This window comes from Neoarius graeffei, chromosome 4 (assembly GCF_027579695.1).
Source record: "Neoarius graeffei isolate fNeoGra1 chromosome 4, fNeoGra1.pri, whole genome shotgun sequence".
Taxonomy (NCBI): domain Eukaryota; kingdom Metazoa; phylum Chordata; class Actinopteri; order Siluriformes; family Ariidae; genus Neoarius; species Neoarius graeffei.
Window position 1 is genome coordinate 87,813,513 of NC_083572.1, and position 18,167 is coordinate 87,831,679.

General features: G+C 44.8%; 1 protein-coding gene across 19 annotated transcripts in view; it reads left to right on the top strand.

Moving 5' to 3' along the window:
- Positions 1–10,372: 10,372 nt before the first annotated feature.
- The window catches only part of dock7 (dedicator of cytokinesis 7), a 251,625-nt gene continuing 243,830 nt past the window's right edge, over positions 10,373–18,167 (top strand). For all 19 annotated transcript variants that reach the window (XM_060919936.1, XM_060919938.1, XM_060919940.1 and 16 more), the window contains exon 1: positions 10,373–10,465. In XM_060919936.1, the coding sequence (XP_060775919.1) occupies positions 10,428–10,465 (38 nt within the window). In that variant the 5' untranslated portion in view covers positions 10,373–10,427. The remainder of the gene's footprint in view (positions 10,466–18,167) is intronic.

The following is an 18,167-nucleotide window of genomic DNA, read 5'->3' on the forward strand; positions in this document are numbered from 1 at the left end:
CGGAAAAACTGGCAACATGCAACAGACCACAGCATCATATGCGGGGCTCACTTCATAAAGCCCAATGACTTTGAGAACTATTTGCAGTGGGAAATGGGCTTCAAGAAGCAACTTGATCTGAAAAAAGACGCAGTTCCATCTGTTAGAATGCCCAAAGCAACACCGTCTCCATCTGTGTCAGCGTCACCAAAGGAGCCAGCCGTGTTCGTCTCCCCTGACAGAAGGCGAAGTGCCGCATCCACTGAGGCCCTCGAAGCTGAGGACCAAGCAGAGCCAAGAAAAAGATCAAGAAAATCGTCAATTCACAAGTTGACTGTTGCCAGGGTAAGAAATAAGAGAGACTATACTCTAAATTAGGTGTTCCTGTGTTTGTGTGGTACACGGACAATGTTATTTATTGACACACACACAAAAGTAAACAACACGAAAGCGCTGGGCGATAACTTACTTCACATGTATCAAGGGATACGCATGTCAGGGCTTGAGATCTTGGGACCTGTCAAACACATTAAATGTATATACAACCCTGCTTAGGCAAGGCAAGGCAAGTTTATTTATAGAGCATATTTCATACACAGTGGCAGTTCAATGTGCTTTACAGAAGTAAAAGCAAAACAGTAAACAATAGAAAATAAAATTACATAAAATAAATGGGGAAGAAAAATAATAAGAATTAAACAATAGTAGAAATAAAATAATAAAATGAAGTAAAAATTCAGTTAAAAAAACAGCAGAATAAAATAGAATAAAAGTTAAGTAAAGTTTAAAACATGCAGAGACTGTAAAAGTTAAGAAAGTTTAAAACATGTAAAGATGACAATATTTATCAGTTAGCAGAAAGCATCTGAGAACAGCCTGGTCTTTAATCTAGATTTGAAGCTGCCAACAGCAGGAGCATTTTTAATGTCCTCTGGCAGTTGGTTCCATAGCTGTACTGCATAGTAGCTAAAAGCTGCTTCACCACACTTTGTTTTAACAACAGGTTTTACCAGTAAATTTTGCTGCTGCGATCTGGTAGATCTGATTGGGTTAGGCCGCTGCAACATATCAGAGAGGTAATTGTGCCCTGTACCATTTAGAGATTTGTACACCAGCAGCAATGCTTTAAAGTCAATTCTGTAGCTTACTGGAAGCCAGTGAAGGGACCTTAGAATTGGAGTAATGTAATTTCATGACTTAATTACTTAATTTCATAAGCTACACACATAGCTTAGCTATGTATGTAGCTTATGAAATCTTTCTCCTACAGTAGCTAGTACTTTTCTAAATGAAGAAATATATAAATACATAATAGTAATTAGAAAAAATATGATTTACGTAACAATAGATAGATGAGCATGAATCCATGGGTTTAGAAGCTGAAGCTTTTAACTATCATAATTTCAATGCAAAATGCTAGCTGGGTAATTCCGCCGCAAATCACCAGATTTAGAAAAATGTTCACCACTGACCATCTCAGATTTGCTTCATACTTTCTGGAAATATTGTCAGTGTGCCCAATAAATAGCTCTTTCCAGTGGTATAATTGTTTTTATGGTAGACCTTATCATACATTTGTAATATGCGTTTGAATTATAGGTGCAAAATTAAAAAAAAAAAAATTTAAAGCCTAATAAATCAGAAAGTTTGATTTCTTTTGAACACATACTGAGTTGCCTCAAGAGTACTATAACATGAGTAATAAATAAGAAAATTTGAAAGATCTGGTATGCTTTAATATGGAGATATGGGGTGTCAAAGTTGCTCCAAAGCACATTTATTTATGATTTCAGCAAGCCATAACTTGGCAAATATTGAACTGTGAACTTTCTATTTTAATATTTAAAGGCGTCTGGCATTGAAGAACAATCCTTGAAAATTTCATGTATCTTGCATGAATAGTTTAAAAGCAATGACTTATGGAAGTTAAGTCCGTTTTCTGTAGCACGCGTTTCAACAATGAAATTGGGGCCACGCCCCTTTTTTAAAGCCCCTATATCTCAGAAACTAATGAATGTACAAGCCTAAAATTTTGTACACTATTTACTGGGCACACTGACAATATTTCCAGAAAGTATCAAGCAAATCTGAGATGGTCAGTGGCGAGGCCTCTGGTGATTTCACATGGATTGACCCAGCTGCTAAACTTGGTCTACACAGACTGTGCACTGAATCCATGCAGGGTCTCTCCGCGCGTAACGTCACGAATCTGGATCAATACTGCTAACCACTACACCACTGTGTCATAGGCGGCATGGTAGTGTAGTGGTTAGCACGGTCGCCTCACAGCAAGAAGGTCCGGGTTCGAACCCAGTGGCCGGCGAGGGCCTTTCTGTGCGGAGTTTGCATGTTCTCCCCATGTCCACGTGGGTTTCCTCTGGGTGCTCCGGTTTCCCCCACAGTCCAAAGACATGCAGGTTAGGTTAACTGGTGGCTCTAAATTGACCGTAGGTGTGAATGTGAGTGTGAATGGTTGTCTGTGTCTATGTGTCAGCCCTGTGATGACCTGGTGACTTGTCCAGGGTGTACCCCACCTCTCACCCATAGTCAGCTGGGATAGGCTCCAGCTTGCCTGCGACCCTGTAGAACAGGATAAGCGGCTAGAGATGATGAGATGAGACTAAATTGGTCCAGGATATGCCGTTTAAAAGTTCTATAGAAATAAACTTAACTTGACTAGTTGCAGGCGGCACGGTGGTGTAGTGGTTAGCGCTGTCGCCTCACAGCAAGAAGGTCCGGGTTCGAGCCCCGTGGCCGGTGAGGGTCTTTCTGTGTGGAGTTTGCATGTTGTCCGCGTGGGTTTCCCCCACAGTCCAAAGACATGCAGGTGACTCTAAATTGACCATAGGTGTGAATGTGAGTGTGAATGGTTGTCTGTGTCTGTGTCAGCCCTGTGATGACCTGGCGACTTGTCCAGGGTGTACCCCGCCTTTCACCCGTAGTCAGCTGGGATAGGCTCCAGCTTGCCTGCGACCCTGTAGAACAGGATAAAGCGGCTACAGATAATGAGATGACAGACGGCCTTGTGCAAAAGTACCCTTCTGGATGAGTGTGTAAAAGGACATACTTTCATATATAAAAAAACCCCCACTAAATTGGTCCGGTGGTGTAGTGGTTAGCACTGTCGCCTCACAGCAAGAAGGTCCGGGTTCGAGCCCCGTGGCCGGCGAGGGCCTTTCTGTGCGGAGTTTGCATGTTCTCGTCGTGTCCGCGTGGGTTTCCTCCGGGTGCTCCGGTTTCCCCCACAGTCCAAAGACATGCAGGTTAGGTTAACTGGTGACTCTAAATTGACCGTAGGTGTGAATGTGAGTGTGAATGGTTGTCTGTGTCTATGTGTCAGCCCTGTGATGACCTGGTGACTTGTCCAGGGTGTACCCTGCCTTTCGCCCGTAGTCAGCTGGGATAGGCTCCAGCTCGCCTGCGACCCTGTAGAACAGGATAAGCAGCTAGAGATGATGAGATGAGACTAAATTGGTCCAGGATATGCCGTTTAAAAGTTCTATAGAAATAAACTTAACTTGACTAGTTGCAGGCAGCACGGTGGTGTAGTGGTTAGCGCTGTCTCCTCACAGCAAGAAGGTCCGGGTTCGAGCCCCGTGGCCAGTGAGGGTCTTTCTGTGTGGAGTTTGCATGTTGTCTGCGTGGGTTTCCCCCACAGTCCAAAGACATGCAGGTGACTCTAAATTGACCATAGGTGTGAATGTGAGTGTGAATGGTTGTCTGTGTCTATGTGTCAGCCCTGTGATGACCTGGCGACTTGTCCAGGGTGTACCTTGCCTTTCGCCCGTAGTCAGCTGGGATAGGCTCCAGCTTGCCTGCGACCCTGTAGAACAGGATAAAGCGGCTACAGATGATGAGATGAGATGACAGACGGCCTTGTGCAAAATTACCCTTCTGGATGAGTGTGTAAAAGGACATACTTTCATATATAATAAAAACACTAAATTGGTCCGGTGGTGTAGTGGTTAGCATGGGCGCCGCCAGGGGGGGAAAGGTTAGAACAATTCTAGGAGCCCAGCACTGCCATGGGGCCCTTTAAGGGGCTGATAATATGCTTTTAATGATTTTAATAAGACTTTTGAAATAACAACAATGCAATATTCCATCTGGTAAAATGAGCTAATTGAACAAGGTTGTCTATTTCTTGAGTTCTTCAACATATTGTCATTTAACCCTCCCCCTTTTGCGAAATGGTACGGTCCAGTTCTGGTAGAAGCGCGATGCGTTAAATCTGTGTGCTGATCAGTGCAACGCTACTTGCTGCTGTGTCGCGGTGCAGCAGCAGCCAGCCAGCAGTGGAGTGCGTACAGTCTATGATCGCTAAATATGAAGAGTGGCTGTCAAAAATGTAAAGAAAGGCAGCTGAAAGCTGAGAGGGACCGGAGAGGCAGGCAACTGGTCACTCAGTTTTTCCCAAAGAAAGGTAGCTAATCGCTCACATGTGTGTTCAAAATATTAGCGAATGGTAAATGAACAGTATGAACGTGGTTGGATTAGCCTATCAAGAGAACACTTTTACAGTTTGTACAGTGACATTTTTTCCATTTTAATAACTGAACTGACTTGTGTGATAAACAAGATGAAATATTACGTTATGCTGGTGCTAATAACTAGTGCTAATAACCAGTTTCATAACTAATGGGGTGCCCTAAATATGCACAGATTCAGCCTCAAGGGGACCTCCACCCTACCAAACCACTGAACCCCCCTTTGGAGAAGGAGGTAAGCAGCGATACAACCCATAAATGCTTTAGGATTGAAGTTTTTAATGAGCGAGCGCCATATACAGTTTACTAGATTAAAGTGTTGCTAATAATGGACAGCAGTCACATCACACATTTCACTACCAATTGTCCTAGCACAAGAAGGCATGTGGCAAAATCTTGAATTTTCATTTGTGATTGTAAATGCACCAGAATTAGTCACTGACCAGTTTTCATCTAGTCCCTGGTAGGTTAATACATAAAATGTAATAACAAAGTCACAAACTCAAGGTCCATGAGCTATCAAAAGTCAAATAATGACAATAGTGCAATTGTGACGAGGGTGGGCAAAGTTGGGGGGCCCAAAATTCTAATCTTTCATGGGGCCCAAAATTTCTGGCGGCGCCCCTGGTGGTTAGCGCTGTCGCCTCACAGAAAGAAGGCCCGGGTTCGAGCCCTGTGGCCGGCGAGGGGCTTTCTGTGTGGAGTTTGCATGTTCTCCCCGTGTCCGCGTGGGTTTCCTCCGGGTGCTCCGGTTTCCCCCACAGTCCAAAGACATACAGGTTAGGTTAACTGGTGACTCTAAATTGAGCGTAGGTGTGAATGTGAGTGTGAATGGTTGTCTGTGTCTATGTGTCAGCCCTGTGATGACCTGGCGACTTGTCCAGGGTGTACCCCGCCTTTCGCCTGTAGTCAGCTGGGATAGGCTCCAGCACGGGCGCAGATAGAGGGGGGGACGGGGGGATTCGTCCCACCCAGATTTAAATTCACCTCGTTCGGTCCCCCCCACTTATAGGGAGGAAAAAACGTCTATGCTGTCTTTCTTTGCATAAGGCAAACCTCACGGAAAAATCAAAAGACTAATTACCATTCGGTTTATTGAGGTGCACAGCAGTACAGACATAGTTGCAACTGCGCAGACTGCATAGGTTGCGAGCTCGAGCTTGGTTGCTATGGTTACAAGTTTGACAGGTATATCGGGGACAGCTCCTCCTAGTTCAGGACCCCAACACGGGATGATGAAGGGTGCCAAAAGGCAGAAAACGATTGCATCGTTTTAAAAAAAAAAAAAAATGACTGTAAGTAAACTGTGCCTTACTTTATCATATCACCTTGCAATTTTTTGATAGTCTGTTCAAAGTAATGTCGTAGTGAAAGTAAAATCGTACGGAGTAGAGAAGCCTTTCTGGTAGCCTCCTTCTTTCGGTGGCAGCCTGTAGATACAGTGCTCAGAAGGCAGTTTTAATGTTTAATTTGGCGTTCCCTGCCATAATTTCAGCGAGCATATTGTTTCATAAGGAAACTTTGCGAAGAGTTGTTGACTGACTGCCACTCACGCAACACACAGGCATAGTTAGAAAGTCAGGATGCACTGGTTTACACTTTACACACACACACGTAGCCCAGCCTCTCGCTATGTTTAACAGTTGGAACTTAGCGGTTTTAAAACTAGTTTTGCAATTTCTGTGCGTGATGATAATGTGTAAACTTTGGATTTCCATAGGCTATGTTAAAATGTTATCATTGTCCTGGCCTGCAGGTAGTTCCTGGTGATGGCAGTGAGGGAGGTGAGATAACATGTATACACACTACCGTTCAAAAGTTTGGGGTCACCCAGACAATTTTGTGTTTTCCATGAAAAGTCACACTTTTATTTCCCACCATAAGTTGTAAAATGAATAGAAAATATAGTCAAGACATTTTTCTGGCCATTTTGAGCATTTAATCGACCCCACAAATGTGATGCTCCAGAAACTCAATCTGCTCAAAGGAAGGTCAGTTTTATAGCTTCTCTAAAGAGCTCAACTGTTTTCAGCTGTGCTAACATGATTGTACAAGGGTTTTCTAATCATCCATTAGCCTTCTGAGGCAATGAGCAAACACATTGTACCATTAGAACACTGGAGTGATAGTTGCTGGAAATGGGCCTCTATACACCTATGGAGATATTGCACCAAAAACCAGACATTTGCAGCTAGAATAGTCATTTACCACATTAGCAATGTATAGAGTGGATTTCTGATTAGTTTAAAGTGATCTTCATTGAAAAGAACAGTGCTTTTCTTTCAAAAATAAGGACATTTCAAAGTGACCCCAAACTTTTCAACGGTAGTGTGTATATATATATCTCATCTCATCTCATTATCTCTAGCCGCTTTATCCTTCTACAGGGTCGCAGGCAAGCTGGAGCCTATCCCAGCTGACTACGGGCGAAAGGCGGGGTACACCCTGGACAAGTCGTCAGGTCATCACAGGGCTGACACATAGACACAGACAACCATTCACACTCACATTCACACCTACGCTCAATTTAGAGTCACCAGTTAACCTAACCTGCATGTCTTTGGACTGTGGGGGAAACCAGAGCACCCGGAGGAAACCCACGCGGACACGGGGAGAACATGCAAACTCCGCACAGAAAGGCCCTCGCCAGCCCCGGGGCTCGAACCCAGGACCTTCTTGCTGTGAGGCGACAGCGCTAACCACTACACCACTGTGCCGCCCGTGTATATATATATACACACACACACACACACAAAATGGAATCATTTGCTGACAGCTTAGTCCCCCCCAGTTCAAAAATCCTATCTGCGCCCCTGGCGCTCCAGCTTGCCTGCAGAACAGGATAAAGCGGCTAGAGATCTCATCTCATTATCTGTAGCCGCTTTATCCTGTTCTACAGGGTCGCAGGCAAGCTGGAGCCTATCCCAGCTGACTACGGGCAAAAGGTGGGGTACACCCTGGACAAGTCGCCAGGTCATCACAGGGCTGACACATAGACACAGACAACCATTCACACTCACATTCACACCTACGCTCAATTTAGAGTCACCAGTTAACCTAACCTGCATGTCTTTGGACTGTGGGGGAAACCAGAGCACCCGGAGGAAACCCACGCGGACACGGGGAGAACATGCAAACTCCGCACAGAAAGGCCCTCGCCAGCCCCGGGGCTCGAACCCAGAACCTTCTTGCTGTGAGGCGACAGCGCTAACCACTACACCACTGTGCCGCCCGTGTATATATATATATATATACACACACACACACAAAATGGAATCATTTGCTGACAGCTTAGTCCCCCCCAGTTCAAAAATCCTATCTGCGCCCCTGGCGCTCCAGCTTGCCTGCAGAACAGGATAAAGCGGCTAGAGATCTCATCTCATTATCTGTAGCCGCTTTATCCTTCTACAGGGTCGCAGGCAAGCTGGAGCCTATCCCAGCTGACTACGGGCAAAAGGTGGGGTACACCCTGGACAAGTCGCCAGGTCATCACAGGGCTGACACATAGACACAGACAACCATTCACACTCACATTCACACCTACGCTCAATTTAGAGTCACCAGTTAACCTAACCTGCATGTCTTTGGACTGTGGGGGAAACCGGAGCACCCGGAGGAAACCCACGCGGACACGGGGAGAACATGCAAACTCCACACAGAAAGGCCCTCGCCGGCCCCGGGGCTCGAACCCAGGACCTTCTTGCTGTGAGGCGACAGCGCTAACCACTACACCACTGTGCCGCCCGTGTATATATATATATATACACACACACACACAAAATGGAATCATTTGCTGACAGCTTAGTCCCCCCCAGTTCAAAAATCCTATCTGCGCCCCTGGCGCTCCAGCTTGCCTGCAGAACAGGATAAAGCGGCTAGAGATCTCATCTCATTATCTGTAGCCGCTTTATCCTGTTCTACAGGGTTGCAGGCAAGCTGGAGCCTATCCCAGCTGACTACGGGCAAAAGGTGGGGTACACCCTGGACAAGTCGCCAGGTCATCACAGGGCTGACACATAGACACAGACAACCATTCACACTCACATTCACACCTACGCTCAATTTAGAGTCACCAGTTAACCTAACCTGCATGTCTTTGGACTGTGGGGGAAACCAGAGCACCCGGAGGAAACCCACGCGGACACGGGGAGAACATGCAAACTCCGCACAGAAAGGCCCTCGCCAGCCCCGGGGCTCGAACCCAGGACCTTCTTGCTGTGAGGCGACAGCGCTAACCACTACACCACTGTGCCGCCCGTGTATATATATATATATATACACACACACACACAAAATGGAATCATTTGCTGACAGCTTAGTCCCCCCCAGTTCAAAAATCCTATCTGCGCCCCTGGCGCTCCAGCTTGCCTGCAGAACAGGATAAAGCGGCTAGAGATCTCATCTCATTATCTGTAGCCGCTTTATCCTTCTACAGGGTCGCAGGCAAGCTGGAGCCTATCCCAGCTGACTACGGGCAAAAGGTGGGGTACACCCTGGACAAGTCGCCAGGTCATCACAGGGCTGACACATAGACACAGACAACCATTCACACTCACATTCACACCTACGCTCAATTTAGAGTCACCAGTTAACCTAACCTGCATGTCTTTGGACTGTGGGGGAAACCGGAGCACCCGGAGGAAACCCACGCGGACACGGGGAGAACATGCAAACTCCACACAGAAAGGCCCTCGCCGGCCCCGGGGCTCGAACCCAGGACCTTCTTGCTGTGAGGCGACAGCGCTAACCACTACACCACTGTGCCGCCCGTGTATATATATATATATACACACACACACACAAAATGGAATCATTTGCTGACAGCTTAGTCCCCCCCAGTTCAAAAATCCTATCTGCGCCCCTGGCGCTCCAGCTTGCCTGCAGAACAGGATAAAGCGGCTAGAGATCTCATCTCATTATCTGTAGCCGCTTTATCCTGTTCTACAGGGTTGCAGGCAAGCTGGAGCCTATCCCAGCTGACTACGGGCAAAAGGTGGGGTACACCCTGGACAAGTCGCCAGGTCATCACAGGGCTGACACATAGACACAGACAACCATTCACACTCACATTCACACCTACGCTCAATTTAGAGTCACCAGTTAACCTAACCTGCATGTCTTTGGACTGTGGGGGAAACCAGAGCACCCGGAGGAAACCCACGCGGACACGGGGAGAACATGCAAACTCCGCACAGAAAGGCCCTCGCCAGCCCCGGGGCTCGAACCCAGGACCTTCTTGCTGTGAGGCGACAGCGCTAACCACTACACCACTGTGCCGCCCGTGTATATATATATATATATACACACACACACACAAAATGGAATCATTTGCTGACAGCTTAGTCCCCCCCAGTTCAAAAATCCTATCTGCGCCCCTGGCGCTCCAGCTTGCCTGCAGAACAGGATAAAGCGGCTAGAGATCTCATCTCATTATCTGTAGCCGCTTTATCCTTCTACAGGGTCGCAGGCAAGCTGGAGCCTATCCCAGCTGACTACGGGCAAAAGGTGGGGTACACCCTGGACAAGTCGCCAGGTCATCACAGGGCTGACACATAGACACAGACAACCATTCACACTCACATTCACACCTACGCTCAATTTAGAGTCACCAGTTAACCTAACCTGCATGTCTTTGGACTGTGGGGGAAACCGGAGCACCCGGAGGAAACCCACGCGGACACGGGGAGAACATGCAAACTCCACACAGAAAGGCCCTCGCCGGCCCCGGGGCTCGAACCCAGGACCTTCTTGCTGTGAGGCGACAGCGCTAACCACTACACCACTAGAGATAATGAGATGAGATGAGATGAGATGAGATGGGTAGTTGCGCGTCTTTTCGATGTTTTACGGTAGGGTTATCCGTTTCTCCTGTTGTATCCTTCTCACTGGAGCGGTTTGGGAGTGGGAGCGCGCGCGCACAGAGACACAGAGGAGTGAGTGAGTGAGTGAGCGGGTACAGTAATGGCTGAGCGCCGCGCCTTCGCTCAGAAAATAAGCAGGTAAGACTCTTCAGACGGCGTTTTTCAGACGCGTAATCCTTTTTCCTGTTTGTATAACGTGGTTTATTTGCTTTTTAGCAAGTCTCTGTTGGATGACCGCCTTCTGTGACCGTTAAAACCGGTCCCAAATCCAGGCCTACAGTGGCTTTATGAGAGCTGCTAACATTAGTTAGCTTGTGCTGCTGCTGCTGTTGTGATGCCCGGGTGAGGTGACCCACCCAAACCACACCGAATGATGGCTTTGTGCCCTCGTGTGCGTGTTTTATCCGCGTGTAAAGTCGTGTTTGCTGTAAAGGATTACTCAGGTGATGCAGTGTGAGTCAACAAACCAGGCTGTGCTTCTGGATTCAAAGGGAAATCCTGCAAAAATGAAGGCTGCCAAAGATACTGATGCATCAACATGCACTCATAACACAACCCCAGAGCAGGAGGTGCTGTTTGTTTGTTTGTTTACTCCTTCCATGCACACTAGGGTGCATCAGTTGCCCCCTAAAAATGAAAAGTTCCTCCGATCATGATGCATTTTTGTTTTTATGTTCCTTTTGGGAAGAAAACACACTGGGTGAAATATTTTGACACAATTCAAAAGTTTAATGGTGGCACCAGGAGCTCAAAGTTATGGAAAAAGCTGCTATTTTCTGACTTTTATATGACAATTTCGATCACTTTTCATGAAACATTATGGCACCTGGGGTGGCACGGTGGTGTAGTGGTTAGCGCTGTCGCCTCACAGCAAGAAGGTCCGGGTTCGAGCCCCGTGGCCGGCGAGGGCCTTTCTGTGCGGAGTTTGCATGTTCTCCCCGTGTCCACGTGGGTTTCCTCCGGGTGCTCCGGTTTCCCCCACAGTCCAAAGACATGCAGGTTAGGTTAACTGGTGGCTCTAAATTGACCGTAGGTGTGAATGGTTGTGTCTATGTGTCAGCCCTGTGATGACCTGGCGACTTGTCCAGGGTGTACCCCGCCTTTCGCCTGTAGTCAGCTGGGATAGGCTCCAGCTTGCCTGCAACCCTGTAGAAGGATAAAGCGGCTAGAGATAATGAGAATGAGATTATGGCACCTTATACTAGAGTATACCAAATATCTTAGATCCACATTTTTAGTACATATTCTAAAATATATATTATCAAGCACAGTTTGAGTTTTAGCTGTTCATTGAATCATTGTTCAACTACTTTTAAACAATACAAATGTATTATGAATCACATTAATGCTTCTCGATCCCTCGCAAAGGTTCTTAAAGTGCCATTCCACCATTGGATGTATTCTTTGGCATTAAATACAATATATTTTGACAACATATATAAATGGCAGGCTTTCGTCTAAACGGGGGAACAGGGGCGCTGCGCCCGCTTACTCTCGGCGTGCGCCCCCTTAACGACTCTGTGAAAACATCCCAGCAACACTACGTGACGATGTGTCTGATCATCAATAACGTTATAATTGCTCCAAAAATATTCCAATCATAGTAGATACACCGCCAGACGGTGCAAAAACAATCCGAATTGGCGTTTTCCAGACTGAGGCGCCATGTTGTTTAGTTGTTTACTTGTCGCGGCTGCTCTCGCGAGATTTGACATGGGTTACATACAAGGTCAGCTGACTTGTAGAGCGAGATTTCTCGAGACTGAATGACTTTTCACCCACCGGCGCAGGAGCTTTTGACAGAAGTAGTTCGTGAATTGTTTTTGTTGACACTTGGGCATTTAAAGATGTCATCCCGCGGCACGAAGCGGAAGAAAGCCAAAGACTGTCCGGGGCAGAAGATGATTACTTCTTTCTTTTTCAATGTTGACAGACAATTTGTTACAATTTCCCTCTCAGATAGCCTCAGAATGTCCCATTGGAGCATTTTTCAAAGGCTTTGCACGGCGGGGGGGGGACAACCGGCATCATCCCCCCCCCCCCGCTCCCTCGCCATGGTGAGCGCCCTCATACTAAATTTTTCTAGAAAAAAACATGAATGGTATCACTAGATAGAGAAATCTTTTAGCTTCAAAATGATATATCAAACACAATTTTTTGACGACAAGTATATTAATTTTGCGACCAAAGTCACCTACCCTTTTAATTTCCGCGTGTGATGTCATCGGCAGGTTCCCCTTCTTGTGTACCGTGTGACGTGGCACATATTATCAGCAATGGCGGATAGAACGCGATAAAAATAATACCAATAAATCTAGCTAACTGAAAGATTAACTCAAAATTTTTCGCAATTTTTTTGGCCCCCATATACGAGGAGAAATGACTCTCTCACTTTGGGGGTTTCCTGGTCTAAAAATGGACCGACACGTGGTACACAAGAAGGGGAACCTGCCGATGACATCACGTTTCACTACCGCGCGGAAATTAAAAGGGTAGGTGACTTTGGTCGCAAAATTAATATACTTGTCGTTGTCAAAAAATTATGTTTGATGTATCATTTTGAAGCTAAAAGATTTCTCTGTCTAGTCATGTTGTCATAAAATATATTGTATTTTATGCCAAAGAATACATCCAATGGTGGAATGGCACTTTAATATGATCTCTGGGTCACAAGGAATCAATAAATGGAGTCCAACATTGTGATTCAAAACCTTGCGCGAAAACATAAAATAAGCGTTTTTTGGCAAAAAATGAACCTCATGGTGCCACCATTAGACTTTTGAATATGGTCAAAAAAATTTACAGGATGTCTTTATTGGTGAAAAGGAACACCGAAACAAAAATGCATCAGATTTTATGAAAGTGAGGGCAACTGATGCACCCTAATGCACACTGAACTATACTACCATTCAAAAGTTTGGGGTCACCCAGACAATTTTGTGTTTTCCATGAAAAGTCACACTTTTATTTACCACCATAAGTTGTAAAATGAACAGAAAATATAGTCAAGACATTTTTCTGGCCGTTTTGAGCATTTAGGCTACATCCACACGACAACGGCAACAAGTTGTGTGTTTTTTTTTTTTTTTTTTTAAATATCGCATCCACATGGGCAAAGGATCAGTAAAATATCAGGTTCATATGGTAACACAACCAGGCTTTTAGGCAGGATTTTTTTTTAGGGAGTCTAACTTTTTTGCAGGTGTCACTGTATGTGGCGAGGTGTAGCGGCGCGTTGAGCGCCGCTGGCACGAGTGTTTTAGGGGGTTCCGGGGGTACTCCCCCGGAAAATTTTGAAATTTCTAATGCTCTCAAATGCTATTTCCTTCATTTTGACAGCAAATTTTGAGCAATACCGAAAATACATACATATTTTAGAGAATTATGTAAAAATGTTAAAGAAAATGTATTCAAAATACATGTAGGTATAACAGATTGGTAATACAATATCAACTTTGGGAACACCAAAACAAAATACACTGCAAACTGCGTATATTTTTAATGAATATTATTATTAAAATGGGTATATTTCTGGGATTTTTTTGAGCTGGAGTTGCATATTAAGCATGACAAATTAGCTATAAAGCTTTCTGATCGCAGAATACTACATAAATAAAGCTTGTTGTAGCTGTGTTTGTCTCAGTCAGTAGTGCACCTATTGCAATTGCATTACATGTGACAACCAACCCCGAACACAGTGTGACAACCAACCCCGGCTGACCAGTTTTGCTTTCAAAGCCGCTAGCGTCCAAAGATTTAGTATAACAAAGAAAAAAAAACACAGGAAATATGGCTAAGTCTTCAAACATTATAATGGTATTCGTTTTTTATTTATTTATAACGAGGGCTCTCACAACTTTGAAATTAGTGCAGCCATAGAAACGCGTGTTTCTGTAGCTCTGCGGCGGGTGCCTATATTTTGTACTCTGGGCTCGTGCTGTTGCTATGGTAACCCTGGGCGTCTTCGGGAAAGACAGCTGTCAAAGCGAGACTTCTGAAATTTCCAAAAGGGCGGTGTCAACAAAGCTTGTAGATCCTCGGAAAGCTCAGACTCGGCGATTTTTTAACATATTCAGCTAAGTTACCGGACATAACACGGGCGGAAATATTAGGGCGTCTTTAGGGCGTCGTACTAAAAAGTAGGGCGTCCAATTTCTTGTTTTTTTCAGTACAGGGCGTCGAAAAGACGCCCAGACGCCCCTCTATCTAAAAGCCTGAACACAACGCTTGCTGAAAACGATGCAATACACATGCCACACCTCTACGTGCGCTGTAAGATGGTCCCATCGGAGACACCAGAACAATAGAAGAAGTAGACGCATGCGCATAAACCCCTTCTTCTGTAGCATCAGCCACATAAAGTTTTGATTATTAATCAGTTGCGTAAAACGAAAGACGTGGAAAGAGGAATGAATGGGGGTAGACGGAAGCCGGTACGCCAACATTCTGAGATCCTCCAGAATTCTTTAATGGTCCGGAATAAATGGAATGCTACACGTTGATGGATTACTTTGTTCTTCTACGCCCTTTTTGAGGAATGTATTGTCGGACTTAAACCAACATCTGAAGAGGTGAGATCGCTCCTTTTTTTTCCTATTTTTGCTAGCGGGATTGTTTTTGTTTTTGGAAAGCGCACGGGCGGTGCTCGGTTTGGTACTGCTTCTGCAGTGTTTGGACTAAAGACTCTGCCCTAAGGGCTATTCTCTCTCTCTCTCTCTCTCTCTCTCTCTCTCACTTTGCACCATTACACAATAAATATTCACAGTGAAAATATTTTGTAAGCGCGTTTCATGAACCAAGTTATAGGATTTGTTGACAACTCGCATCGAGTTCGTTACACTTCTACCCGGCATGAAGCACTCACAGTCATGTGGTTGTGACGTCATCGTAAACAAATCCGTTCTACTCATCCAGACGACTTCGCAACGGCGCCGTTGCCAGATTTTTCCACTCTGGCACCCGTTCTCAAAAGATTTCGTTTTGGGGCACCCAAAACACCGGTGCCGTGTGGACGCCAGGCCGAAACGATAAACAATTTTATCAGATTCACCTGAATCCGTTGCCGTGTGGACAGGGCCTTAATCGACCCCACAAATGTGATGCTCCAGAAACTCAATCTGCTCAAAGGAAGGTCAGTTTTATAGCTTCTCTAAAGAGCTCAACTGTTTTCAGCTGTGCTAACATGATTGTACAAGGGTTTTCTAATCATCCATTAGCCTTCTGAGGCAATGAGCAAACACATTGTACCAGGGCTCGAAATTAACTTTTTTTCTTTGTGTCCCCCAGTGGTCCCGAATTCTGTGTTGTATTGTCCCGAATGGAAGCAATAGTGTCCCCATTTTTTTTCCTCTCTGAAATAACCAGTGGTTAATATTATCATATGAAGTTACTATTATATTTGTAACTATGCGATTTTGAACCCTTTATATCATTTTTACAATAAGTCACAAGACACAAGTGACACATGTCCTATGCATCATCTACTTCAAAATTACAGTTATTGCATTTTCAGTTTATTAAACTTTGGCGATCTCACTGTATGAATAGATACCCGTTTATTTAAAGGGGCCAACTAGCTCATTCAGAAAATGTTTCAGCTCCCTACATCTGCAGTACACTTTAGTTGAAAATAAGACCCCTTTTATGTTCATTTCATCTACTTATACCTTGAATATCTGTTGGCACTTATAAGGCCAACTTATCATTTTCACCATTACCGTTATCCATAGCCCTGTGATGACCTGGCGGCTTGTCCAGGGTGTACCCCACCTCTCGCCCGCAGTCAGCTGGGATAGGCTCCAGCTTGCCTGCGACCCTGTAGAACAGGATAAAGCAGCGACAGATAATGAGATGAGATGAGATCGTTATCCATTTTTATGAACTTTCCGTTATCCATTACCGTTATCCATTTTTATGAACTTTCCCATTTTTATGAACTTTCCGTTATCCATTTTTATGAACTTTCGCTGCCAAAACGTGGGTGGAACATCAGCATAGTGGCAGGTCCGAGCCTAGTTGTGCTGCTGACTGACTAAACTTTCTGAACTAGAAAGACACCAAGAAAACTCACTTATTCTGTTGAACGGTATCTTCCGTCAATATCATCCACATCATTCCTGTTGTATTTTATAACGTGTCTAACAGTGTTCATTCAGTTCATTCAGTTGCTAGCGTTGCCTGCAGACCAGGCGATGACACTTTGGATCCTGAAGGTCCCGGAGACGTTATGTCTGGGCTTTCAGTTTCTTCCCCGCGGTCGGTCCGCTTCAACCACTTAAGCATTTTTGTTCTGGCAAGAGTCGGCGCAGCGTGTGCGGTAGCAATTCCATTCCAAGTCCATATAATGCGGACTCCGGCCGAAGATTCTAGAACAGAATGCGCTGCTCTGTAGCCTACGGATGCAGGTGCATCGAAAGTGTAGCTACTATGTATTTTTCGCTGTTAACGTTTTAAAATTAAAATTGACAAATTAGGTGAATGTCTACATGTGTGTTACGGCTTTGTAAATAATATTAATGTAGAACTTTTTTTCTAGATCTATTTTTTTCCATTGTCCCGGGATTGTCCCAGATATGATAATTTTGTGTCCCGATGACATTTTTTATAGTCCCCGGGACATCGGGACACCGTTAGTTTCGAACGCTGCATTGTACCATTAGAACACTGGAGTGAGAGTTGCTGGAAATGGGCCTCTATACACCTATGGAGATATTGCACCAAAAACCAGACATTTGCAGCTAGAATAGTCATTTACCACATTAGCAATGTATAGAGTGGATTTCTGATTAGTTTAAAGTGATCTTCATTGAAAAAAAAAACAGTGCTTTTCTTTCAAAAATAAGGACATTTCAAAGTGACCCCAAACTTTTGAACAGTAGTGTACATCACTGTTTTTGAGACTTAGTGATCTCTGGAAAAGTCTGCCTGCTGTCTTTAATAATTCTTGTATTGCAGAAATTGAGTGGGAAAGTATTTCACAGAGGATTCCTCTGGTTTGGCTGCTTTGTCCAGTCTTGATTTGAATATGATTTTAGTTTCGCACTGAATTTTATCTCCGAGTGCATGGAAAACAGAAAGCACACAGCATGAGAAGATTATGATGTAAATGAGTACACTCCAAAACAAAATTTGTATGGCCTCCATGATTTTTAATGACAGCACCAAGTCTTCTAGGCATGGAATGAACAAGTTGGCGACATTTTGCAACTTCAATCTTTTTTCCATTCTTCAACAATGGTTTCTTTTAGTGACTGGATGCTGGATGGAGAGTGATGCTCAACTTGTCTCTTCTGAATTCCCCGAAGAAAATAATTTCTTTCCACCACAAAGGTGAAGGCTACAAGAAGATCAGCAAAGCTTTATTTATCAGTCAGAATACTATAGCAAAAGTGGTACAAAAATTTAAGAAAGATGGAACTGCAACCATCTCACAGAGACGTCCAGGTCGTCCACGGAAGTTAACACCTCGACAGGAGCGTCTTCTGATGAGAAGGGTTGAAGAAAATCGGCATGCAAGTTCACTGCAAATGGTATAGCATCGCTGTATGTTGTGGACATGCTATGTCCATACACCCAAACACGATCCTTAAGATCTGCTTCACAGGCACTTCTTAATATTCCACAATCCCGTTTGACACAGACAGGGGACCGTGCTTTCGGTGTGTTTGCTCCAAAGCTATGGAACAGTCTACCAAGCAAACTGAAGTCTGCAACATCTCTAACTAGTTTTAAATCTTTTCCGCCTTGCATTTGACTGCCTCTGATTCTGTATGTGATTTTTGGTTGGAGGTCTCTCCCTTATTGTATTGTATTTTCTGTCAGTGTTGCTGTTATTGTCCTT